Source organism: Pan troglodytes, chromosome 1, assembly GCF_028858775.2.
Source record: "Pan troglodytes isolate AG18354 chromosome 1, NHGRI_mPanTro3-v2.0_pri, whole genome shotgun sequence".
Lineage (NCBI taxonomy): Eukaryota > Metazoa > Chordata > Mammalia > Primates > Hominidae > Pan > Pan troglodytes.
Window position 1 is genome coordinate 191,507,987 of NC_072398.2, and position 27,205 is coordinate 191,535,191.

Sequence of the window (27,205 nt, forward strand, 5' to 3'; positions counted from 1 at the left end):
TCATTTTAGATGCTAAAACAAGCATATTTCTGATTATTTATGTTTTCCCTTTTTTCTTGCCCAAACATTCCTACTTCCCAGCTCTAAACATCTGGAGTTTCTCATGGCATAAGTTACCCTCTTTCCAAAATGAAGTAAGGAGCAACAAAAGAGAAGTATGCAGAGTTTCCAAAACAAACAAACATTTGGTTGGAGAAATGGAATTCCTAAAATCATTCAATTCAAGGGTTCTTCGGGTATGGAGTTGGTAGGATTTTCTTTTTCTTTTTCTTTTTTTTGAGATGGAGTCTCGTTCTGTCGCCTAGGCTGGAGTGCAGTGGCGCGATCTTGGCTCATTGCAAGCTCCGCCTCCTGGGTTCACGCCATTCTCCTGCCTCAGCCTTCCGAGTAGCTGGGACTACAGGCGCCCGCCACCAGGCCGGCTAATTTTTTGTATTTTTAGTAGAGACGGTGTTTCACCGTGTTAGCCAGGATAGTCTCGATCTCCTGACCTCGTGATCTGCCCGTCTCGGCCTCCCAAAGTGCTGGGATTACAGGCATAAGCCACCACGCCCGGCCAGGATTTTCAAAGTTATAAAGGACAACTGTAACTTTAAAACAAGGCAGAAAAATTGAAAATGCAAGAAAGGATATCTGAGGTCATATAGCCATCCTCCCTCAAAATTAATATACTTGTGGTAATTCTCCATATTCCTTAGCTGCTCTGACTCAAATGCAGTATTTGCACAGGCAAGGCGATTGAAAAATACTGTATCCTCCCTCCCAGCCCTTTACTTTGAAAATAAAAGAAGTCCCACACCTCTCATCTGATACAATTTAAACATGTTTATACAAAGTGACTGCAGCAAAAGCACTGTGTGGTAGCAGCAGCACTGAACCCAGACTTGAAAGAGAATACACGTCCTGTCCTGGGAAGGAAGCTGCCCCCCAGGCTCTGTGAGAGCCCCCCCTCAGAAGCTGGGCCCCACAAGTGAAAATGGGAAGCCCTGTGGGAGGTTCTGAGAGACATGGAGGATTCCACCCAAGAGCAGTACTCTTGGACCTGAGTCACTGCAAAGGGTTTTCTCTGGATGGGTGAGAGGCAGGGAGTATGCACCTGTGTGTACCCCAGGGTGAATCAGGAAGGAACCACAGGAGTACTTTATTCTTGGAATACTGTGTACTATAATTTATCACTCCATATATTTCATGTCCCCCCCAACCTTAAGTTCACACTAAAGCTCTCTTTGAAAGATTCTAACTTGTTTCTGCTAAGCTATGGGGGAAAGGAGGTTTGACCAAGCCAGCAGCCAGTGTAGCTGGGGAAGTTGAGGCCAGAGTCACAAGTGGTAGGAGGGATTATGGCAGCTCTAAAAATGGAGACCTGTGCACACCTGGTAGGACAAGGTTGTCAGTGAGGCAAAGAACAAATAAAAGTCCTAAGGGTCAGTAACTGTTGTTTCCACCTTTTAAAAGGAAAACCTCTTACAGAGACTTGGGTTCTTGCAGTGGCTGACACTAGCTGTGTGAGAGTAGGCATGTGATCTTTGAGGCCTCAGTTGCCTGTGTATAAAATGAACTTCATAATTCCGTTCCCAACATTAGAAGTCATCTGACCCTCTCCTGATCAATGGAGCAGTAGAAGAGGGTGTCAGGACTCTTCAAAGGCACCCTAGCATTCACACACAGTCACTAGCAAATAGGCATATTGGACACTCTCAAGCAATGATGTTTTTTTAAAGCCAGTTTGTTCTCATCTTTAGTTTTTTTCTCTTATCCCCTGTTCTTCCCACCTGCCTAGAACATTTCTATAGTGACTTGCAAGGCCTGGGATGTTTGAGGGCCTGAAACCAACAATTAGTGTTTATAATTTCATATCAGAGAGACAGATTTTACTCATGCAACTTCCTTCCACATTGGAGGACACAGGACCCCACAGCACTCAAAAAGATCTGAAAGGTTAGAGTTACCAAGTGGAGTCAAAGCATCCAATCTTTTTTGCAAGTCTAATTTGGTCCCATTAAATCTTGGCTGGCTGGCCATAATCAGCATACTTCAGGCCACAGCCAATTACGATCTCCACACTACACTTCTCAGGTACCTTGTAATTATAACATACAATATAAGTAACTACAAATATTAAAAAGATATTTAAATAGTACTGAAGTTCTTCAGGAATTGACTTACCATACATTACAAAATTTATTAACTGTCAAAAGATTCTAATATAAATAAGAACTGTGCTATTTGGTAATCTGACTTCTAACACAGAAGTACAAAACCAGGCTCTTCTTAGAAGTGTAATGGACTGATACCATAGCTTCACTTTCCTCCATTTCATCTCCTTTATAAAAAATTATACTTATATTCTTTTGCTGCTAAGATAGCTTTGCAATGCTGGCCCCATCAACAGTTTCTCCACTTGGTAAGACAACCAGGTGCGACCCAGGCATGCTTCAGATTACATCCTCTCCCCATAGCGAAGAACAGGCAGCATTAGCTACACAGACCATATCCATTGAGAAGGAGAACATTGCAAGGCACACTGTACCTGATTGCCGAGGAAGAACTATAGACAGTAAAGAGTAAAGGGTGGAGGAAAAGGAGGGGAAAAAAAAGAGAACATTTTGTCAAATTAACACTAAAGAATGAAAATCATATCATTACGTTTTTCTGGCAAAGTGACACACACTGAACATATTCTTACCAAGCTCCTGCCACAGGGATGTGGTTTTAATTTTTTTTTTTTTTTTTTGAGAGTCTCGCTCTGTTGCCCAGGCTGGAGTGCAGTGGCGCGATCATGGCTCACTGCAACCTCCGAGCCCGGCGTTCAAGCAATTCTCCTGCCTCAGCCTCCCTAGTAGTTGGGATTACAGGCATGCGCTACCAAGCCCAGCTAATTTTTGTGTTATTAGTAGAGAGGGTGTTTCACCATGTTGGCCAGGTTGGTCTCGAATTCCTGACCTCAAGTGATCCGCTCGCTCGCCTCTCTACCTTCCAAAATTCTGGGATTACAGGTGTGAGCCACCACGCCCGGCCAGGGATGTGGTTTTATAAACTATGAACTAACTCTCCATGCTATGTTGTTCTTGTTAATTCATTTCTCTCATAGATAATTAAAAACAAAAAACAAGAAAACAAAACCCAACAAGCAGGCATAAGATTATACAGAGCTTTATTAACTAAATGCCCTAGGTTATATTCAAAGCAGATTCACCCAGCACTCCTCAGGAGACTGCAGCATGGGGTAGATTTGGTGTACTTTGAGGACATTTTGGATATACTAATGAAACATGGACCTTCCTGTGTTTCTTAGTGCAATCTAAATCCTCTTTGCCAATCATAGATTTTTCTTAGGACTTTAGAGAATCTTGATGAGCTGTTGATATATTTTAGGAGACCTGTTTCAGATCCTTCTATGTCCCTGACCCTGGTCCCAAAAGAAGCTAAAACACAAGTATAGTTCACTGTCAGTTATGGCCACACCTAGCATGGCTTTCCAGGGAAGACCACTGAGCCTGATGTCTCCTCAGTGCTCCTGGGCCCCATTTGTAGCCCAGCTCAGAGCAGGCACAGTGTCTGTTGGGGCTTCAACACAGTTTCCCCAGGCCTCTCTAGCCTGGGAGCCACTCAGGCTCACAATGACCATCTCTTTGTGGGCAAGTGGTCAGTCAATAGATATAATTGTTTCCAAAGGTACCTTCATCCCCCTAGGAACTTTGTCAGATGTGAAGTGACAGCTCTGAAATATCTCCTATCTTAAAACTTAAATACAAACTACTACTATCTAGGTAGATATGGGACTAGTTTTCAGATGTAACAGGGTACCTGACTCTTGGCATCTATAGAGATGAGGTCAGAGAGTGACCACATCTCAAGTCCGATGGGCTCTGGGCCTCTAAGCATCAGGAGGAAAAGGTGGGATCAGCCACATATGAGAAACCACCATAACAAAGGACTGCTTTTTCTCTTCCTTACCCGGTATTTATTCTCTCCGATCTGCTCCACCTGAAACCTTTTTGCACATTTGCACTGAGCCACTTGTCTTGTAACCTATTGGGTGTGAACAAAAAGGAAAGTGTAAAGGGTAGAGCAAGACTTCCTATTCAGAGAAACAAAGATTTTTATACATTAACAGGGAGGCTATTCATTATTTACATTTTTTTTTTTTTTTTGAGATGGAGTTTCGCTCTTGTTGCCCAGGCTGGAGGGCAATGGTGCGATCTTGGCTCCACCACAACCTCCGCCTCCTGGTTCAAACAATTCTCCTACCTCAGCCCCCCAAGTGGCTGGGATTATAGGCACGCACCACCAGGCCCAGCTAATTTTTTGTATTTTTTTAGTAGAGATGGGGTTTCTTCATGTTGGTCAGGCTGGCCTTGAACTCCCGACCTCAGGTGATCCGCCTGCCTCAGCCTCCCAAAGTGCTGGGATTACAGGCGTGAGCCACCACGCACGGCTCATTATTTACTTTTTAGGCATTTCAGGCTTTTGACATATACATTTATTGTCTGTTCCAAATTAGTATATGTTCTTCTTACTAAGTGAACTAATTGAGACACTGAGAAAAGGCATGAAAGAAAATTCCCAAGTGACTATACAACACATTCTTTACTCCTGCTTCAAAACTCCTTCAGAGAAAAGTGCTAATATGCTTGCATCAAAATCAAATTATTAATAAAGCAAATTATGAACTGCTTTAAATTTCACCCTAGGAGCCCGAGATTCCCTGGAAGTCAGTCCTGGTGTGTTCCAGGGCCACTCCTAAGACCTGTCCCAGCACCTCTCCCTTCCCAAGATCTGTTATCAACAGATGTTAGGGTTTCTAGATGGCACTAATAAATTTGGCAGTTTCAATGTGGTAGTTTTTAACAAGGCAGAAAGCATGATGGGTATACACCATTTTAAACATTACATTTTACTCCCCTTTTAAACATTTGTTTTTATTTTTTAAGACAAGTCTTGCTCTGTTGCCCAGGCTGGAGTGTAGTGGCATGATCACAGCTTACCACACCTTTGATCTCCCATGCTCAAGTGATCCTTCCACCTCAGTCTCCTGAGTAGTTGGGGCTACAAGCACTTGCCACCACACCTGGCTAATTTTTTTTTTTTTTGGGGGGGGGACAGACAGAATCATACTATGTTGCCCAGGCTGGTCTCGAACTCCTGGGCTCCAGTGATCCTCCCATGTTGGCCTCCCAAAGTGCTAGGGATACAGATGTAAGCCACCACGCCCAGTCCATTTCAACCCTTAAATGCTACACTGGTAGACCATTTCCCTAGATTCCAGGCAGCATGCTCAAGAGTGAGATGAGTCCATCCCAAACACAGGACGAGTGAACCAGGATGAGTATGCTGCCCTGCAAAGGTTCTCTGTAAACTTCAGAGCACCACACAGACATGACTCACTTGAGTAATCCATCTAGCCTGAGCTAGAGCTCAGATGTCAGAGATCCTCTGGGACTCTTTGAAATGCTATCCAAAAAGAGATCTCAAAATAGAACTCCAAATAATTATCTCCCAACAGAGAAGTCAAAGGCTAATATGATCACTGAACCCAACCAAATTCAGGATATTACAAACCTACAGCCAGAAGTGTACTCAAAATATAATTATTTCCCTTACCTCATCTTCGATTTTATCTGCATCGGTTGTTGGTCGATACGCATCCTTGTTGGGATGAAGAGCAGCCACAAATTCATAATAATCAATGTAACCATCCCCATCTCGGTCGAAAATGTCAGCCACAGCAGTCATCTCTAACTTGGTGGTGGGGAACTCTGGAGAAAAGGAATCATATTTTGAAACATTAAGAGGGGTACTTGTTTGGTTGGCAGTTATAGATTTTTTTTTTTTTGAGACAAGGTCTTGCTCTGTCGCCCAGGCTGGAGTGCAGTGGTGCAATCTCGGCTCACTGCAACTTCCGTCTCCCTGGTTCAAGTGATTCTCCTGCCTCAGCTTCCAGAGTAGCTGGGAATACAAGCGCCTGTCACCAGGCCCGGCTAATTTTTTTTGTATTTTTAGTAGAGACGAGGTTTTGCCATGTTGGCCAGGCTGGTCTTGAACTCCTGGCCTCAAGTGATCCACCCATCTTGGCCTCCCAAAGTGCTGGGATTACAGGCGTGAGCCACCACGCCTGGCCAGAAATACTTCTTAAGAGCAGAAAAATTTATGTCTTGACTTTTCCTGAAAAGTAATACATATCCACTTATAGACTCCCCTACCCCAAATGCAACGAAAAAAGGTAATATTCCCCATTTCAAATATACCAAAAGGCATAAACATAATATTACAACCACCCACAGTCCTACCACTCAACTCAAGAATATACTCATCCACTCCACAATTATTGGATATTTAGATTATTTCAGAATAGTGACAGTTTGGAATAGCATGAAGTTTTCCTATGTTTAGATTATTGTCTTAGATTCTAAACAAATTGCTATACAAAGGGAAGTGTGACTATTTATAGTAGTCACAGTGATTTACTAAAACATAGACCAAATCATATTGTTTCCCAGCTGAAAACCTCTGGTTAACCACTGTCTTTTTTTTTTTTTTTTTTTTTTTTTTGAGACAGAGTCTCACTCTGTTGCCCAGGCTAGAGTTCACTGGCACGATTACAGCTTACTGCAGGCCTTGACCTCCCCAGGCTCAGGTGATTCACCTCAGCCTCCCAAGTAGCTAGGACCACAAGTGTGCCACCATGCCTTTGCCACCTGCCTCCCAAAGTGCTGGAATTACAGGTGTGAACCAAGCTCCTGGCCAGCTTCAGAAAGACTGTTTAGCTAGAATATCACAGCTTCTACAAAGTGCAAGGAATCCAGGTGTGACCCGTGTTTGGAATGATGACTAGACTCACTGGATGCTAAAATGCCATCGATAAACTCCTGACGTGTTATCTTCCCATCCTGGTCCTTATCAATGCGCCGGAAGAAATCCATCACTCGAGACTTTTTGTGATTCATCCAACGCATATACTTTTTCCTCCAGACATCAAAGTCAAAGTTGGCAAATTCTTTCAACTACACAGAAATCAGAAGTGTCAATAAGATTTATTTTTTGGGCCCTCAAAAGCTGCCCAGAGCATACCCAAACTTTCAGACATTCAGTAAAGCCATGCTTCCAGGGGCCATCAACAATGAAATCTATGTGTTTGCTTCTTTTGTGAAGGCACAATCTGGCCCTTTCACTTAAAGCCATGACTATTTACACGAGCTATGGTATAATGGAATAGCAAGAGAAACAATAACTGAATCACCATGGAAAATATGGAGCACACAGAATGAGAATGGGTGAAGCCAGCCTTGCTTTCCCTTTGGGCTTTTCAAAGGATCACTCTCTTAGATGCAAGGAAATGGATTCTAACCCAGAAGGGAGGTCCTTAGCACTCCTCGATTATGGTGTTTTGAAAGGCATTATAATCACACATAGGGCTCATATCAGGAGGCTCGTGTTTACCACTATCTTCTGAGATTTCAATGAGAAAATCTGAGTTCTGGATGGAAGCATTGGGAACCCAATGTTGTATCCAAGCATGTTTCTTTGGAATGGCACCAGAGAGCAAACTGCCCATCTGACCTCCATGTTAAATATTTGGCCTTGATGGAAAACAGCAGGCCTATGCAATGGGCAAGACAATTTTCAGCTACTTAAGTCTATGTTAATGATATACACTCAAAATGACTTAAAGAGTGCAGCAGTTTCCCCTTGGTCTTTCAAACTCCAAAGTTAGAAGGAATGGGGGAAAAAAGCACCAAGAACCCAATAAGCTTAAAAGTCAACTGACCTAAGGAAAAAATAAACAAAACACAGAACACTCACTTCCAGGCATAGCTGCTTTGATATGCACAAATAAAAAAATACAAAAGATATTAGAGGCTTGTTTTAGAAACTAGGAAGCATAGTACTATATTTTTTATACTGGGTAATGACACTTCAAAATAGAGTTGCTTCTCATGATCAAGTGAAGACTAATAACAAAATCATTAAAAATTACTCCTATTTCATAATTCTGTAGCATCTGTTTTTACATGAAAGGCTCAACAAGGGTCATTTTTGTGCTATGCTACATATATGGAGATAAATTTCCAAAGTTCTGTTCCTGATTCCCAACCACAGCAAGATGCTGAGGCAGATCAGGTCCTGGCCCTCATTATGGACTGGCTGTTTTCTTGCTTTCCACACCTAGAAGCTTTAGCCTACTCTGTCACAAATGGTTTTCTTACAAATGTGTCTTTTCTCATTCAGGGGCCTCAAAGAATGAGTACTGGCTTGGTATAGGTCTGTTTCTATTTGTGAAAAAGTAAGTTAAGACACAAGGTTCACATTAAGAGAGCCTCAGAAGGGCTGTGTTTTGATTGAAAAAAGCACTTTGTTTCAGGGAAGGCCACTCAGCAGGGCATTACCTCCTCCAGCCGATCCAAGGCATCATTCAGTTTCCTTTGCCGCTCCAGTGCTAACAGCCACACCTGCTGCCAGCGGGCAGAAAGCTGGTTGATCCGTGGGTTTTTTGCTTCAGACTGTGAAAGGATTGGCATGGGAGGAGGGGTTGGCTGACTTAGGGATTTCCCTAAAAGGAAAAATAATCACGAGATTAGAACAGCTGGTTAGTATACAAAGAGAAACAGCTGTATGTATAAACCTAGAAGATCTTTATAATAATATCCAGTCAATAACTGAGAAAAGAAATACGGGACTTGGCAATATTTAGATACGGAGGTGTACTAATTCCAAAAGTACTGATCCTCCCAGCACATACTTACCTGCTGCCTACATATCTCCAAGCAATTCTGTCCAAACCTAGTGAGCTGATGACACGTTAACTCAACTAAAAAAGCAACATATTCTGTAGGAGCTGTTGTGTTGATTAAATTAGTGCAAGCCAAATGTAAACAGCTAGGGCTGATAACCAAAACAATGGAAAGGCCACTGTTAAAAAATAAGCTTAACCACCTCGTAATTTCATACCAATCATACCAAAGAATATGGAGTACAGCTACTGTCTGTCAATGTAAGAAAAGTGAGTTTCAAAAATGAGAGATTTTGGTTCAAAACCAACACGGTTTTTGAAAATGGAATATAATTTTTTTTGACAGGCATTTGGAAAGTGCTCATCCTCAATTAGCAGGAATGAAGCATCCTAACACAGGGGGCTGGAAACATACTGCCTCCGCTGCGGGATTTCTCTATGAAAGGCGCGTGAGTAGGCTCTATGTTTTTCCTTTTGTATGTCTTGGTGACCCGGTCCACGTCAGGCTGTTTGCGAGTCATCTCCTCCATAAATGTCTGTTAAACACAAAAAATAGGAAAAAGAGTTAAATATTGTATTTTTACTCTTATGGGGGCAAAGGAAGAGCTAGGATGGGTACTTTACGGCCTGTGGTGGCAGGAAAGGCTGTGTGGAGGCTGGTGCCTGAGTTGAGTTACTGAGGGATGTAGTTTGGATATTTGTCCCCTCCAAATCTCATGTTGAAATGTGATTTCCAATGCTGGAGGTAGGGTCTAACGGGATGTGATTGAGTTATGGGGGCAAATTCCTCATGAATGGCCTTGGTGCCCTCCCCATGGTAATGAGTGAGTTCTTGCTGTTAGTTCACATGAGAGCTGGCTGTTTAAAAGGAGCCTGCTATCTCCTCCTCTTTCTCTCTCTCCCTCTCTTGCCATGTAACACGCTGGCTCCCCTTTGCCTTCCACCATGATTCTAAGCTTCCTGAAGCCCTCACCAGAAGCAGATATTGGCACCATGCTTCCCGTACAGCCTGCAGAACCGTAAGCCAAAATAAACCTATTTTCTTTATAAATTACCCAGTCTCAGGAATTCCTTTATAGCAATGCAAACGGACTGACACACTGAGCAATGAAGAAACAGTCAACAAATGGTGGGAAGGCAGTCCTGGAAGAGGGTGCAACCCAAACAGAGACAGGGATGCCTGACAGTGCTGTGACCAGGACCCCTCCACTCACTGGCTGGGCAGAGGATGCAATCAGAGGAATGGCAAGAGGCAGGGTTGGAGAGGCAGGCAGGAGACAGATCACGAAAGGCTTCAGTGTCAGGCTAAGGGTTGGCCATTTATTCTGAGAGCAACAGGGGGCAGCTGAAGGATTTCGATCCAGGTAAGAGACATGATCAGACCCATGCTTTACAGCTATCACTCTGGCTTCAGTGTAAAAGATGGAGTGATGTGGGGGTGGGGGTAAGTGTGGGATGGGGAGTGGCTAGCAGTGAGAAGACAGGTTAAGAAACCATTGCAGCAACTGAGGCAAAACATGGTGAGGGCCAGAGCCAGGGCAGGAAAGATGGAACCAAGAGGTATTTTGAAAGTGGGACTGACAAGCCCTGGTGAGTGGCTAGATGTGAGGAAAAGGAGGAACTCCAGACATCACAGGCCTCTGAATGAGGAAAGGGGGGGCAGATCTGGAAAGGACAAATGACATCAGGCAAGGGGGCAAAGATAAAGTGGAATTTTAGAACTGCTTCTAGTTTACTGTATGTCTGGACTTTAGGAGATGATGGTGCTGGAGATGAAAAAGATGCAGAAGCTTTATAGGTAATAGCTAAAGCTTTTAGACCAGATAAATCTTAGCAGTGTGAGAAGAGCATCAAGAATGAGACGTCAGGGAACAACACTGATGAATAGGCAGGGAAGAGGAACCAGCTAAAAAGGCTAAAAAGGAACGGTCAGAGAGATCAGAGGAAAACACAAAGATTAAAGGACACAGAAGTCAAAAGGGAAGTTTTGGGAAGGGATGAAGAGCCAGCTAGGTTACGTGTCAAACAAAATAAAGACTGAAAAAACTCTGTTGGATTTAGCCAGTAGAATGTGACCAGAACAGTGTCAGCCAGACCACAGGGACTTGGGGAGTGATGGGAAAAAAGGAGATGAGACAGGGAACAAGAAGCGTAGCTGAAAAAGGACGGGAACACTGGGTTGGAAGGACATGTCTGGAAGCTTTAGAGAAAAGAATAAACAGGGAGAGACTGAAGACATAGAGGAGAGAGAGGAAAACAGAAAGGAGAAGAACTGAATAGGAAGAAGATAATCTCTCAGAGAGGAGGTACATCCCACAGGAAGGACAGGTGCTCCTCGATGTACGACGAAGTTACATCCTGGCAAACCCATCATTAAGCTGAAAATATAACACACCTAAACTATGGAACATCGTAGCTTAGCCTGGCCTACCTTAAACATGCTCAAAACACGTTAGCCTACAGTTAGGCAAAATCATCTAACTCAAAGCCTATTTTATAATAAAGTGTTGACTATCACATGTAATCAAAGTGAAAGAATGGTTGGATGGGCACTCAAAGTGCATGTTTTTTTTTTGAAATGGAGCCTTGCTCTGTCGCCCAGGCTGGAGTGCAATGGTGCGATCGCAGCTCACTGCAACCTCTGCCTCCCTGGTTCAAGTGATTCTCTTGCCTCAGCCGCCTGAGTAGCTGGGATTACAGGCAACCACAACCACACCCGACTAATTTTTATATTTTTAGTAGAGATAGGGTTTCACCATGTTGGCTAGGCTGGTCTCAAACTCCTCACCTCAAGCGATCTGCCCCACTTGGCCTCCCAAAGTGCTGGGATTACAGGGGTGAGCCACCGCGCCCGGTCTCTAATTGTATAGTTTCTACTGAATACGTATAACCTTTGAACCATGATAAAGTTGAGAGACTGTAAGTCAGGGACTATCTGTATAGTGAGTTCTCACTTGCTGGGGTAATTGTTTATATAAACTAAAAAGACCATATAGTCTACAGTATAACTAATCAAGATTCACGCTTGAATTCAGTATAAATGATTATGGTTAAAAATAGTATTTGCCTCTTAAGGATATTATGAAGATGGCCCACCTGAGCTTTCCTCCATTCAGTTTAGTCTAATGTGCACCTTCACTGACCACTGGGTTCATATGAGAGAGCTTTCTGAACCAGGTATAATGGGGACCAGTGGGACCCTGGCTCAAATGATGGTCAATAAAAACAGGCTGTGGCAGGCAGACTTCTAAAAAGGCCCCCAGGATTCCCACTCCTGTATGCACACTCTATGTAATCCCCCTCCCTTGAGTGTGGGCAAATGATGGAATATTCACTCCCTTAATTACATTTCATTCTTCATTACATTTCAAGACTCCATAGAGCACCTTGGACAGTTTCTCCAGCTGGCTGTGTGGCTAAGACCTGAGGGGGCCTCTAGAAGGCAAGAGCAACTCCTAGCTGAGAGCCAGCAAGAAAGTAGAGACCTCAGTCTTACATCCACCAGGATCTGGATTCTGCCAACATCCTGAGTGAGCCTAAAAGAGGACCCTGAACTCCAGATGAGACTGCAGTACTGGCTGACACCTTGATTTCTGCCTGGGGAGACTCCAGGAAGAGGACTTAGTCAACTCATGCCCAGGTATATGAAGCACAGAAACTATGAGGTAAGTAAGTATTTGTTGTTTTACGGTGCTAAGTCTGTGGTAATGTGTTAAGCAGCCATTTAAAAACATATACACAGGGCAACAGAGATGGTCTCCATGCCCAACACGGAAAACACCAGTGATCACACAGTGAGGTTAAGACACCTGATGCTCAGCGATAAGGGCTTTAACTCGGTCAATGTTCTGCGGGATTGGCTCCTGATCCCGCTGAATGAGGGTGGTCTCAGCCCACTGGATCCATGCCAGAAGTTCTTCCAGGAGCTCAGCATTAGCCACCAGTTCTGACAAGGCCGTTTCAAGACGCTGCTGGTGCTGCTTAGCCCATGTCAGGACCTGTGGAAAAAGAAGGAAACCATGGCCTCTTTCAGTCAAGCATACCCCTTTGTTTCCAAAGCCCTTTTTCATCTGATTTTCACAATGGCTTTTTATTTTATTTTTTTGGAGACAGACTCTCGCTCTGTCACCCACACTGGAGTGTAGTGGCACAATCTCGGCTCACTGCAACCTCTGCCTCCCGGGTTCAAGTGACTCTCCTGCCTCAGCCTCCCAAGTAACTGGGATTACAGACTTGTGCCACCATGCCCAGCTAATTTTTTGTATTTTAGTAGAGACGGGTTTCACCATGTTGCCCAGGCTTGTCTTGAACTTCTGAGTCAGGTAATCTGACCGCCTCAAGCCTCCCAAAGTTCTAGGATTATAGGCGTGATCCACTGCTCCCGGCCAACACAATGACTTTTTAGAGGAGAGACCACCCAAACAGTCAAGAGGCTTCACTATTACCCCAGTGACAACTGGGATAAGAGCTGGAATAAAATATCAGCCCTCCTGAAAGAAAATCTAGTATAGTTGTTCCTTGGTATCCATGGGGGACTGGTCCCAGTACCACCTGTGGATACTAAAATCCATGCATACTCAAGGCCTATAATTGGTTTTGTGGAACCTGCAAAAGTCTGCCCTCTGCACACATGGGCTTCGCTTCCCGTGAATACTGTATTTTCTATCCATGTTTGGCTGTGAATGTGGACCCCACCAACATGGAGGGCTGACTGTATTTACTGAACAAAAACCGCATATAAGTGGACCTGTGCAGTTGAAATACACATTGTTCAAGGGTCAGCTGTACATCCTGTTAACACAGGACTTCCCAGGAAGGAGCAGACACTACACAACATGTCCACTGGAAGTCACATTAACATAGCACTATGCCAACACTACTCCTCCAGGTTGCCACACATTACCAAGAAAACAGTCTTTACTAAAATGTTAACTTAATTTTTGCTGAGTTATTCACAGTGAGTGAAAGATTCCTTACCTGGGGGAAAAATACTATACTATAGTGATAGTTTACTGGGCGTGTGCAGTCCTCCTCTGAACCAGGGACTCACCTCCTCGAAGCGAGCTCGGATGATGGTGATCCAGTGTTTGATGGTTGTGATGCAATCGGGGTGGCAGACAGCCAGGATAACTTCTCCCATGGCTACTGCTGAGTTAACGTCCACTCGCTTTTCTTCTACTTTCTTCATGAATTCCTAAACAAAAAAGATTTGAAAACAAAAACGTAAAAAGTCTACATTAGCAGCACTGTTAGTTTACACTGAGGGGGGATAAATTTCAATGTTTTCTTTTTGCTCCATGTGTTAACGCAGACCTCTAAAAGCCTGTATAGTTATTTATGGCATTTTCATTCTAAAAGATGTGGGAAGGTGAGGGGTTTACACAGGAATGACTTTCTCTGGTGGAGATGACAACAAAGAATAGGACACACAGAGGTATGCCCCCTTTTTCCCATTCGAGTTAGTGTCTCTCTTTTTTAACCCCATTTTTCATTTACTCTCATTTATATCCTATTTCATTTCATGTTGGTAAACATATTTGTATTGTAAAAATATAATTATAGTTGTAAAAACCATGATTTTAAAAAATACCCATAACAGAATATAATAACAAATCCATGATTAAAATCTGAGTGGATAAAATAAAAATTTAAAAAGGGAAACATTTCCCACCTCATTAGGACAGACTGAGACCCCAGACACTGCACCATACTCTACAGCTTAGTAAGTGGTGCTGGGGGATCAGATCAGGGCCTAAAGCTGGTAACATAAGGAAAGGCAAACAAAGGCGTATGCAGGTGAGGAGTAAAGAAGATGAAATAGTCAATATTTTTCTTAATACCATGTTTAAAAAACTTGTTACAACCAACATATATTACTTTTATAAGAATGAATGTTACTGTTTAAGGTGTCAAAAAACCCATCAGTCGCTTCCCTTTCATTCCTGCTAAACCAATGAGCTAGGGCCACTCTGGTTTTGTTCCTTTTCATGTGAGCTCTGATATTTCCAAGAAAAAGTTGCTTTCATTTAGTGGTAGGCAGCCCTCAAGGTGGTAGGTAGCATGAGGTCACCAAACCCCAAGACTGGATTACCTTATGGGTGTCAATGAGAGACTGCAGGGCCTCTGTGTCATCAGGAAGTGCTCCCCGAAAGCGAAGCGTTTGCTCTGCTTCAGAAAGCCACTCCAACAGCATGTGGACTGTGTCTCGAAACACTTCCGCCTGAAATAACCAAGCACAAAAGATTCAACCTCTCTCTGCAGCCAAGGACCTAGATACTGGGACATGCTAGGGAAAGGGTCCAGTGTTCATTCAGACATTTCATGGCCTCATCAAAACTCCACAAAGGTTATCTTTCATTTGTAGATCTTTGAAAATCAACTGAATTCATTATTTCTCAAAATGAATATTAAAGTTTTATAGAACATTCAGAATATCAATTTTCAACTCTGTTATACTTATTTCAAGACTGACTGGAACAGATTCTAGTAAAAGAAAAACCAAATAAACCCACTCAGATCTATCCCTTGGGTTGGGACAGCAAATATCCCTTACCTGTTTTAAGGCCTGCTCAAGCCGGCTTTGTTTGGAAACAGAGAGTTTACAGACAGTGTCCCAGCGAGTGCTCAGTTCCTGGAGCTGCCCTTTTACCCAAGTGGTGTCATCTCGACTATTCTCAATCAGCTCCCGGCCTGACCGCTTCAGGACCTGAACGGTTCCTGTTCGCTTTCCTAGTTCCTTCTGGAAAACCTAGAAAAGAAAATAGGAGAATTTGTTTGTTCAAGGAATGTTTTGAGTCCAAGAAACCACTGGGAAATAATAATTTTCTTGGTAGGTTCTAATCATGTGTCTTTTATGCATAGAGGGAGGCAGAGCAATGCATAAGAAAAAACAACCAGGCCGGGCGCAGTGGCTCATGCCTGTAATCCCAGCATTTTGGGAAGCCGAGATGAGAGGATTGCTTGAGCCCAGGAGTTCAAGACCAGTCTGGGCAACATGGTGAGACCCAATCTCAAGAGGAAAAAAAGAAAAAAGAAAGAAAAAAACAACCAGAAAATGTGGCTCTAAATGCTAGCTCAGGCATTTAGGAGATACATAATTTTGAAAAGTTGCTTAAGGCCCAGTTTCTTCATCTGTAAAATGGTAACCATTATACTAACGTTTCCAGAATTATGGGAAATAAAAACATCTGCTGTGCACAATAATAAGAATCTGTTGTAATTTCAAGGTAAAGTTAAATGCTTGTGCTGAAACAGGAGGATATTACATAATTCAACATGACAGATAGAGATTATGTTAAATACTGGCGTGCCTGGTGTTAGGATTGTTAGGTTCAGAAGTGGTTTAAAAAAAAATCACTCATTTCCATTTTAGGAGTCAGTGGAAATGGATATCTTATGGGTTTCCGTTGGAATTTAAATCCATTTTGTGACTCAACTGAGAGAAACAAACAGGAAGAGGCGCAACCTTGAAGTGAAGTTTACACATTGCCAAATCTGAATCAAACCAATTTTGGTAAATTCTTTGTGACTAATGCAGAATCTCAGCAACAGTTTGTTTAAACACACAAAGCAACTGTCAGGCTCTCTTTCTCCCCTAGAAAGAAGGGCAGAGGCAGTCATATGTAGAAGACCCTAGGCAGTCATATACAGAAGACCCACTGCACTCCAATGTAGCCCAGACCTCACCCCTACCTTGTGTGCATCCATGAGGTTCATGACGAGGTCAAGGTCCCCGTGCACGGGCTGGTCCTCAGCCAGCTGTGGCTCCACCTTGTATAACCAGTCAACCAATGCCTGCAAAGCATCCATGAACTGACCCGAAAAGAGCAGGGCTTCCTCCAACTTGTGCTGCCTGAGAAATGCACACAAACGCTACCATTTTTAGGGATTCCTTTTACAAATGGCCCACAATTCTGCCTCGCTGAAAGGGAATATTGCTTGAACCCTATATAGAGAGTGACTTCTATGTTAGAACAGTTAGAAATAGAGTAAAGGCCAGGCGCGGTGGCTCATGCCTGTAATCCCAGCACTTTGGGAGGCCGAGGTGGGCAGATCACAAGGTCAGGAGATCGAGACCATCCTGGCTACCACGGTGAAACCCTGTCTCTACTAAAAATACAAAAAATTAGCCGGGCATGGTGGTGGGTGCCTGTAGTTCCAGCTACTCGGGAAGCTGAGGCAGGAGAATGGCGCGAACCCGGGAGGCAGAGCTTGCAGTGAGCCGAGATTGCGCCACTGCACTCCAGCCTGGGAGACAGAGCGAGACTCCATCTCAAAAAAAAAAAAAGAAATAGAGTAAAAAGTGACTGAGAGATGGTGAGACATTTTAAATCAAACCACCCTCTAGAATGGATTAAGGGTAGCACAGGGGACAGGTAGAGATACCCTTTAGGCATCTTATAGCCCAGTGACACACAGGCACACCCTAACAACCCAAGGTCTGTGTTAATCACCTCATATACCACTCTAAGTAAAAGATGATAGTTTTGGTAGTGATCTGGAATCAGTTCAACTCCTAGCTCTGTATCAGTTGTGTGACCCTAGGCTGTTTCTTCATCTCCTTGAACCTCAGTCACCTCATAAAAAAAAAAAAATTGGAGTACAGGCCAAGTGTGTTGGCTCACACTTGCAATCCCAGCACTCTGGGAGGCCAAGGTGGGAGGATCACTTGAGGTCAGGAGTTACAGAACAGCCTGGACAACAGCAAGACCTTGTCTCTACTCAAATAAAAAACAATGGCTGGGCGTGGTGGCTGACACCTGTAATCCCAGCACTTTGGGATGCCGAGGCAGGTGGATCATGAGGTCAGGAGTTCCAGACCAGCCTGGCCAATATGGTGAAACCCCGTCTCTAATAAAAATATTTAAAAAAATTAGCTGGGCATGGTGGTGTGCACCTGTAGTCCCAGCTACTCGGGAGGCTGAGGAAGAAGAATTGCTTGAACCGGGGAGATGGAGGTTGCAGTGACCCGAGACAGTGCCACTGCACTCCAGCCTGGACGACAGAGGGAGATTCCATCTCAAAAACAAAAACAAAAAACATTAACCAGGTATGGTGGCACATGCCTATAGTCTGAGCTACTCGAGAGGCTGAGGTGGGAGGATCCCTTGAGTCCAGGAGTTGGAGGCTGCAGTAAGTTCTGCACTCCAGCCTGGGCCAGAGAGCTAGACCCTGTCTCAACATGACAAAAAAAAAAAAAATGCCAGGCGCGGTGGCTCACGCCTGTAATCCCAGCACTTTGGGAGGCTGAGGCGGGTGGATCACGAGGTCAGGAAATTGAGACCATCCTGGCTAACACAGTGAAATCCCTTCTCTACTAAAAATACAAAAAACTAGCCAGGCGTGGTGGCGGGTGCCTGTAGTCCCAGCTACTCGGGAGGCTGAGGCAGGAGAATGGCGTGAACCTGGGAGGCGGAGCTTGCAGTAAGCCGAGATCGCGCCACTGCACTCCAGCCTGGGTGACAGAGTGAGACTCCGTCTCAAACAAACAAACAAAAAAAAGTACAAATAGGGTAGCAATATTGTAATATTTAGCATGGCATAGTGGGTACAAATAGATAAAAGTACAACTTTTAGAACCAAACTGCCATGGTTTAAACCTCAGCTCTGCCAATAGGGTAGCTGAGTGACCTTAGGGGAGTTAAGAACCTCTTTATGGTCATTTTCTCATCTGTAAAATGGAATAAAAATGGTACCGACCTCAGTGGTTATGAGGATTAAATGATTATCAGCTACTGTTTGGTACATATTCAGTAGTAATTGCCCAGCAAAGGTCAGGTATCATTATGGTTAAATGAGGTAATGCATGTAGAGGCTTTGGAGTGTCCAAGAGCAGTCAATAAGACAGCTGTTGGTATTACAAATTGATGATTTACAAATACTTTTGAGTTACTGATCTATTATTGTTGGTTTGATTTTATAGGCCTCTCTTTAATACAATAAGGTTCAAGTTTAAAATGAGAATTTTTACACATTTTATTTAAATTATAACAGTCTTTGAACTAACTGGTGGTGTTAAGATGGTACAAAACCTCTTACTGATGCATTAGCTTTATCACCATTTTATAGAATCTGGTAAGAACCTCTTGCTTTTGGGATCCCGGTTAGACCCCTGAAGGGGACATTCATGCTCACCGCTCCACAGACTTGCCACAAACAGTATCCCATTTGTCTCTGACTTCTCCTAGGAAATTGTCAAGTTTCTGAGTATCTTCGGGAAGCAAAGTCTTTTCTTTCAGTGCTCTGCCAGTTCTAATTGTGGTATCATACACAGGCTGCTTGCCACCAAGAGTCTTCTGAAACTCCTATGTTTCCAGAAAGAAAAGAAAAAAGTGTTAAAAGTCAGACGACATCTTGATTTGGAACAAAAGAATTTGAGTTTTCAGGCTAGAAACCAAATAAAGTATGAGTATCACCACTTTTTTTGAACTAAAATTAACCATAGCTTATCCTTAAGAAATTTATAATTTTTTGTTTATACCATATATAGAAGTGCCTGACAATTTGTGAAAGCCTACAGTTTTAACTAGTTACTCCCATAACTACTTTGCTTAAACTGTTATTTAAATGAGCAAATATCATGATTAGACCATCTAGATATAAAACGGAACCCTGGCTTCATCATTTTGACTTTTAAACATTAACCAATTGGTTTTCTTTTTACTAGCTCTGATTTTTATTTTTGGCAAGATACAAGCTTTAGCGAATACTATGGCTCGGGACCTAACAGCAATTAACTGCTTTACCTTATGCTTAGAAAGCTGAAGTTTAATTTTGTCTGGGTCATTGGATATCTCTAGTTCTGAGTCCAGGTGACTCTCTGCATCTTCTAGCCAGTCAATCAGTTTTTTCCAAGCTTCATGGAACTAAAATTACATAAGAAATAAGTTAACAGGAATGAATATACACACTATACAGCACGTTTGAGAATCATCCCAGAGACTCAATACATGCAGCCCAAGATTCTTCAGTGAATTAGTATCTTTCTTCCCCAACTTACTTGTTTTGCCCGCTTCCTGGCATCATCTAGTGATCGCCCTCTTTCAATAGATCGCTGGACAACCTTCTCCCATCGAGACTGCACGCTCACCAACAAATTCTTGATCAGAACAACATCCTGCTTTTGGCTAAGGAACTTTAATTGATTCCCAGTTTGATCCAGCTCAATGATCTGGTCTCGATGAGCATTTACTTCATTAGCAAAAACCTGAGGGAACAATAGTGCTCTTTTTTAGCTTAAGATAAGATAAAGGGGCATTTCTTTCAATTAGTGCTTCCAAAAAGAATGTAGCATCATAATATCATACTTACCTTGTGCTCTTCTATCTGGGAAAGGACAGTATTTAGAATCAGGCTTGGTGGAGAAGCAATGTTTAAACTCTGCTCTGCTAGAGTGAGCCAGTTGATAAATTCTTGTAGGGAATTCTGGAATTCTGTTGCCAAGTTGAGGGCCTCTTCCAGCTTTGACTGAATTTCAAGTAAAACACACACACACACAAAGAAAAAGCGCCAATTTCAGGAATTATAGGCTCAGCGACAAAGGCATGAATTGTACAACAAATGAAATGACCTCTAAAAAGGAAGCCTCATTTAATCAACCTCCAAACATGCTTTATTTGTAAAGAAGGGGACATTTTAACGTTAGTGTCTGAAACCAATGGGCAAGAACTGTGTACATGGAAAAGGAAATAGAGCACAATAAGCAGCTAAGTTCCTTTCTCTGCTACTCTCCACTTCCTTGAACAGGAATAAGACTATTCAATAACTGTAAGTGAACAGACCCTTTAGTGGTGACAGCTGCAGGATCTACAACCTGCTTTGGGTAATGTTTCAGTTTCCTTTAATGTACTTTTTGTGGTATAAAAACAGCTAAATGAAAAGCAATTTACTATGAAGATGATGTTCAATGTAGTACTCTCTGTTTAAATACATGTTTTCAGAAAATATGGCATATGAAAATATGAGTCTAAAAATTATGCTTATGCTATAAGAAGAAGAGGTAACGAAAGAAGCCAAGACATTCTAGGCAAAAATCTGACAACACTAGATGTAGATTTTCAGACACTTTCATTTACCTAAGAATGGCAACAACAAGAGCTCATTCAGGGAAAAGGCTACTCCTCACAAGTACACTTCAATCCCACAGAGTTCATAAGCTCCATCCTCAGAGACCTACACTAACCTTTTGGTAATGACTTCTGCCTCTGGCCCACCTACTAGGCAGGCAAAGTAAAAATGACAGGCTGACAAAAATGAGTATTTCCAAAATATTCACAGAAAAAACTCCAAGATGTACACTAAAAACGTTAACTGTTGTTAATTCTACCTGACTGGGTTGTAATTTCTATTTTCCTCTTTGCGCTTTCAGGTTATTTTTGTAACCACCCCCCACCAAAAAAAAAAAAAAATTACAATAAATGTTATAAAAATGTACAAACCCAATCTAAACAAATCAGGTGGAAAAATGAAATCCACTTCGAATATATATAGAAATGTTTAGAAATTAATATATTACAAGTTCCTAGATGATAGGAATTCTTTCCACATCATTCTATCCACATATTCTTTATATTTTTTATATCTACTTTATAGATATAAAAGATATACTTTTATATCTAATTTATATCTTTATATTCTTTATATCTACATATTCTTTATATTTTCTTACTACAGCACCACACACATTTAACAAATGATTTTACTGATCCTGAAGGTAATGTTTCTGCAAAATAATAAACTATCCTTGACACTCAGCTTTTGCCTGACCATTTCTGATAATGGGCAACTATGTCTTAAGGTATTTTGCTCAACTATTAAGAAAACTCTCTGAAGATTTCTTGGTTATGAGCTGGAATCTGTCTCAGTTTATTTAATCTTAGCTTTGCCTTCTGCAGGATCTATGGATGACAGCCTGTCCAAGGATTGTTTTCTTTTTTTTTTGGAGATAGGTTATTGATGTCACCCAGGCTAGAATGCAGGGGCACCATCACTGCTCACTGCAGCCTCAACCCTCCAGGCTCAAGTGAGCCTCCTACTTCAGCCTCCCAAGTAGCTAGGACTACAGGCGTGTGCCACTACACCTGGCTAATTTTTAGGTATTTTTGTAGAGATGGGGTCTTGCTATATTGCCCAGGCTGGTCTCAAACTCCTGGTGTTAAGCAATCCTCCTGCATCAGCCTCCCAAGTGCTGGAATTACAGGCGTGAGCCACCAGGTCTGGCTCTGTCCAAGAATTAGCATACACTTAGGTCCTTTAGCCATTCTTAATATAATCAAATTACCCAATCCCATGCTAGAAGGTTTTTAGGAAATTAATGCTTCTCTCAAGATGTTCATGTGTTTTATGCCCTTCTGTTCATTAATTTTCCAAAGATAGGGTCGTCTTTAGTGTTTCCACCATAAATCAGGCACAGGACTTGGCACACACTTGCTCAATAACTATTCATTGAGTGAATGTGGTCAACAGGTTTGTGTATATATATATTTCATACTTGATCTGAGCAGCAAAAAATACAGTGAAACTCTGTACTAATAAAAAATAATCTTTTTGGGCAAACACCTTGATCCCTAATCATCTTTCATTATTTTGTAGAGAAGAGAATTTGATTTTTGAGGATGAGTGGGAAGAGGTCATATAATTTACTTCTCTCCTGATTTCTAGTAAATTTCCTTGCACACTACATTTACGTTAGGAACCAAATTCCTTGTGGAGAATTATTAGTCAGTCCCTACATGCCCTGTCCCCAATCTCTCAACCCCAAGATACCAACTCCAGCAAAACCTTGTTTTTAAGTAGAACACAAATTGGTGATTAATATAGGACATAAAGCCCATCACGAAGCGATAATGGCAGTAATGTCTTAACAGGTAAGGAATGAATAATTATAAAAGCAAATAACAACAGAAACTTATACCATCAATGCAACTCAACACAGATGGAATCAGTTCTGCAACTTCTGTTACAATACCCTGGTCTTCAAAAAATCTTCATATAAATAAGATGGCAATTATTATACATGCAATCACTCAGCAAATTACTCAAACATGGGGATCATACACTGTACCTTTCTTTCTTCCATCTTACTGCTGACCACATGCCACTTCTGCTCTAAAAGTGCTACACTCTGTTCTGTCTTGGAGCCAGACCCAGAGTCGTCACGGCTTAGAAGCATGAGTCTGCCCTTGTCAAGTAGTTGATTATAAGTCTCTTCCTTGGCTTTCAGCTGGGAATAGAGTTCCTACAAGAAAAGGCAGGAAAGATATCAATTCTACGAATTCTCTGGAAGACACCTACATATAGATTCTGTAGCAGAGTCTGGGAAAGTCCAGGAAGGGCTCATCTTGATTACAAGCCATTCTTTTGGATTCAGTTCATGTGCTGAGCCATAAGGGAATGAAACCCACTATACTTAATAATAAAATTAATTGTAATAACTAAATACCGATTACTTAGAATTCATTTGTATTAAAATGTAAATATTAACATATTTTACTAAATAACAAGTGACAAATTAAAATATTAAAATAATTTTATCACCCATAGAAGAAAAACTTTTTTTTTTTGAGATGGAGTCTCACTCTGTCACCCAGGCTGGAGTGCAGTGGCAGTGATCTCGGCTTACGGCAAGCTCCGCCTCCCGGGTTCACACCATTCTCCTGCCTCAGCCTCCTGAGTAGCTGGGACTACAGGCGCCCGCCACCACGCCCGGCTAATTTTTTGTATTTTTAGTAGAGACGAGGTTTCACCGTGTTAGCCAGGATGGTCTTGATCTCCTGACCTCAGGATCCACCCACCTCGGCCTCCCAAAGTGCTGGGATTACAGGCGTGAGCCACTGCGCTCGGCCAAGAAAAACATTTTTTAAGGATTAGAGATCCCTCAAAAGACTCCAATAATCTATTTCCCCTTTTCATGTAAAATTTGCCTAGAAATTATGTTGCTTTTTGTTCTAGCATGCATTCTTGAAATACTGTCGGTAACTATTTGATTTCCCTAAACCCCCCTTGAGTAGTTTCCTTCTTAAGTGAAAACACATCTGTGTTGTATATTTGTCTTCTTGATGCTGTCATCTTCAAGTCAATATATGTGTGCCAGTAAAGCTGATTAACTCAAAATTTCCAGCTGACCTTCCCTGTCACTACTGCTGCCTACTGTAAGGTATTGGAAGCCTGTAACAGGCAGCAATCCCCAAAGGTTATACTATATGTTTGATAAAAATGCACTACTTCGTAGATTTCCAGATACATATTAATTATGACTGTGAACTTGGAAAGGAGCTAGTGAATATGGGATGCTTATGCTCAATTTCAAAAAATTGCTATTACCATATGTGTATCAAGCTGTTCCCTAGCAGTTTCAGGAAGTCCTCCTGTGGGCTTAGATGCAGAAAGCTGGCTCTCCATTCTAGTAAGTTCCAAGAGGAAATCTTCAATTTCACTGTGGAAGCCCTGGGCCTTTTGAGAAAAAGATATATCAACCATGTCAGTAGTCATTTCTCAGCTTTAAAAGTCAACTTTCCAAATGATATGAGGAGTTTATCTTGAGGAAGGAATTTTCGGCTGCTCTCTGGCAAAGCTGTTCTGTTGCTAGATTAGCATGGGGCCAATATTATTGCTAGAATCTAGCAGAATCCTTCAGACCTCACTATAACATATTATAAATGCCTGATACGATCAGATGAATTGACTATATGATTAAGGTACTGTTGAATAGGGAGAGACCTGACTTGATCCAAGAAAAAAAGGGAATCTGTTATAGTGAAGATCTGCTAACTTTGAATGTGAATAAAGAGACTGAGCTAGAAATGAATTCAGAAAAGAACTACCCAATCAAAAGCTGCTCTTTCCAGATAAGTTACAGCACAGTATTAACCTTCCCCTCAAGACATAAGGGATTCTTTGCTTTTCAAATTGATCTCTTCTCTCTGACTTAGATAGGCTTTCTGTTATCTGTATAGCTCTTCCTACCTTACTTGGATGTCACATGTACCTGCTGCAGAGTTGACTGAAGCTGCTGCTCCCTCTCCTCTGTTTTCTGTAACACTGACTCCCAGCATTGGTTCATGGTTTCCAAACGGCTCCTTAAGCTGCTGGCATCATCTCCAGCACTGGATTCAAGAAGCTCACTGCCAGCTTTGTTGACTGTTTCCACTGTGGCTTGATGAGCCAAAACATCATTTTTTAGGACCTAAAACATGTTGAACAACATAATTTATCTCTATGGATATCATCTAACTTGGTTCTCTAAGATATACACAACATTCAAAGGCTGCTGGTGGCAGCATCTGGTCTCAAATCAATAGGGTTAGAGATGAAAAAATGAAAATACTTACATGGTGCTTTGCGAGCTCAACTTCAATGACTTTTGGGTCTCCACTTATTGGTCTCTGAGCATCTAACAACTCTTCGGTATGAGTCAGCCAACTCATTAGTTCCTCTAAGGCATGCTGGAACTGACCAAGGGCCAACAGAGCCCCTTCTAGTTTGTGCTACTCAGGAAAAGACAGAAAGGGAACATTCAATAGGAAATTAGAAAAGAACGGAGAGTAGTTCACTGATGTCATCTACCACCTGCCTTACCTGTCGGTGGGCAATTTTCTCACCCAGGTTCTCCCAGAGGTGCTTGAGTTCTGTCAGTGGTTCTCGTATAATGTCTCTGTCCGTCTCATCAGTAGCTTTCTTTAACATCAGTTCACCCTGGTGATTAAGCTTCTCCATCTCAATTTGCTGTTGGTAAACTTCTACTTTGAACTCCTGTCAAAGACACACTCAATGTTAACATCAAATCAAGCCTTTAAAAACTAAAATAAAACAATTCTTCTTCAAAAGCTATACCCAGATACAAACCTTCATTTCATTTAACTGATCTTTAACAGTATTGAGGTCAGTGCCAACAGGGGGCATGGTGCAGAGTTTAATCACAGTGTTATCTAGCCAGTCAAACATAGCCTAGAACAAAAGACAAGTAAACAGTCAAAAACAACCAGAAGAATTTGGGAGAGAATTAGCATTATCTCTGCTAACATAAGAAGACATAAATCAATCAAAGCACCTTGTGCTGTTTGTGATTTTAGGTAAGGGGCACAGATAAAGAATAATGATCTTTATTAATAATATGGTGATTTAATAATGGAGCCAACATTATCAAGATAATGTTCAAAATAAACTACTATTTGGAAATACTAAATTTGAATAAAAGTGAAGATTTTTCAATCCCAGCTAGCAAGCTCATGATGTTCTGAAGCAACTGTGCCAAACTGTGCTTGAAGATAACCTGGGTTTGGAACCTCTGGCAAGCAATGACTTTCACAGTAAGGCCAGCTTCACAACGTAGCTGAATGAATCTATGATGAGCAAGCAATGATAAACATGGCAGGAAGAGTAAGAATTCAGACAGATGTCGCTACTTTTTTCACTGCAAGTGGGGAACTTTGGCTAAATTTGTGGAAACACCACTATCTTAGGTCTGCAGTCCTGTGAAGGTGATCCACTTTTGTGCTTAATTCCAAAAATGACAAAAATGGCAAAAAACAGAACCTGTATTTCCTTGGTGGTCACCTCCTGGCCTCTCACCTGAAGAGTGTCCTGATACTGCACAGCAGCTTGCATAGCATCCTCAAGTTTTTCTAGCCTCTCTTTCCATGTTTTGTTTAAGTTCTCCCAAGCATTATTCATCTAGGGGAAAAACATTCAATCAGATTCTTCAATCAATACCACTCTTCAGTCTGTGCCCACTAATGTTCTAACTGAGTGCCTCATCCATTTCTCCACACCTCATCAATGCTCTTCCTCACTTCAGGCTTCTCAGTTTCTCCACAGGCAAAAATCAAATCTGCTCCAAGGATCCGAATAAACTCCAGCTCTTCATGCAGACCATCTGTCTCTTCTTTAATAGTCTACATGTAAACGAACAGAATATAAGCCAAAATAGAAAACAGAACAGAACTTACCAAACTTTGCAAATGTGATTTATACCCCATCAATAGCAGATGCTCAACATAACTGTCAATTTCACTTATGTGGACACTAAAGCTTCAGACTCTACATGGTTATTTTTCATATATACAAAATATATATTACATATAGGTATATGTATATATAAAATAGTATAGAAAAGGTATGGTGAGGTTCAATAATTTACCAAAGGTTCACCCCTTCCTGCCTCCAAAGAAATTATAATCAACAGCTAGAAGTCTATTACAGAGAAACATATCAAGGGTAAAATAACACAGTACAAGTCACAAATTTAAGTGCTGACAATAGAGTATAACAGAAGTGCTGAGGTCTATGATCTTGAAAAAACTCTGTGCCAGATCCTAAAAATTGGCTCATGTATTGGTATTGACCCAAGGTGGGGAGGGAAAGAATTTCTCTATGAAAAAATAGCTGAAATAAAAGTAAGAAATTAGAGAAATAATATCAAGATAGGCTTGGCTTATGCTAAATGGACAATATGAGGTAAGAAATGTTGTTGGTAAA

The 27,205-nt window shown here is 41.8% G+C and overlaps 1 protein-coding gene across 40 annotated transcripts in view; it reads right to left on the reverse strand.

Annotated features, from left to right (window-relative positions):
• Positions 1–27,205, reverse strand: part of MACF1 (microtubule actin crosslinking factor 1) — a 378,870-nt gene that overhangs the window by 19,305 nt on the left and 332,360 nt on the right. For 26 of the 40 annotated variants that reach the window (XM_063782390.1, XM_063782385.1, XM_063782389.1 and 23 more), the window contains 24 exons: positions 26,500–26,622; positions 26,300–26,401; positions 25,574–25,675; positions 25,307–25,480; positions 25,060–25,215; positions 24,717–24,914; positions 24,053–24,181; positions 22,794–22,967; positions 20,042–20,197; positions 19,731–19,937; positions 19,477–19,596; positions 18,866–19,035; positions 16,424–16,583; positions 15,285–15,479; positions 14,823–14,951; positions 13,782–13,925; positions 12,541–12,729; positions 9,147–9,267; positions 8,388–8,551; positions 7,804–7,818; positions 6,842–7,004; positions 5,605–5,759; positions 3,958–4,032; positions 2,531–2,548 (listed from right to left, as the gene is read on the reverse strand). In XM_063782390.1, the coding sequence (XP_063638460.1) occupies positions 2,531–2,548; positions 3,958–4,032; positions 5,605–5,759; positions 6,842–7,004; positions 7,804–7,818; positions 8,388–8,551; positions 9,147–9,267; positions 12,541–12,729; positions 13,782–13,925; positions 14,823–14,951; positions 15,285–15,479; positions 16,424–16,583; positions 18,866–19,035; positions 19,477–19,596; positions 19,731–19,937; positions 20,042–20,197; positions 22,794–22,967; positions 24,053–24,181; positions 24,717–24,914; positions 25,060–25,215; positions 25,307–25,480; positions 25,574–25,675; positions 26,300–26,401; positions 26,500–26,622 (3,339 nt within the window). The remainder of the gene's footprint in view (positions 1–2,530; positions 2,549–3,957; positions 4,033–5,604; positions 5,760–6,841; positions 7,005–7,803; positions 7,819–8,387; positions 8,552–9,146; positions 9,268–12,540; positions 12,730–13,781; positions 13,926–14,822; positions 14,952–15,284; positions 15,480–16,423; positions 16,584–18,865; positions 19,036–19,476; positions 19,597–19,730; positions 19,938–20,041; positions 20,198–22,793; positions 22,968–24,052; positions 24,182–24,716; positions 24,915–25,059; positions 25,216–25,306; positions 25,481–25,573; positions 25,676–26,299; positions 26,402–26,499; positions 26,623–27,205) is intronic. The other 14 variants (XM_054681497.2, XM_054681501.2, XM_063782377.1 and 11 more) reach the window with 3 other exon arrangements.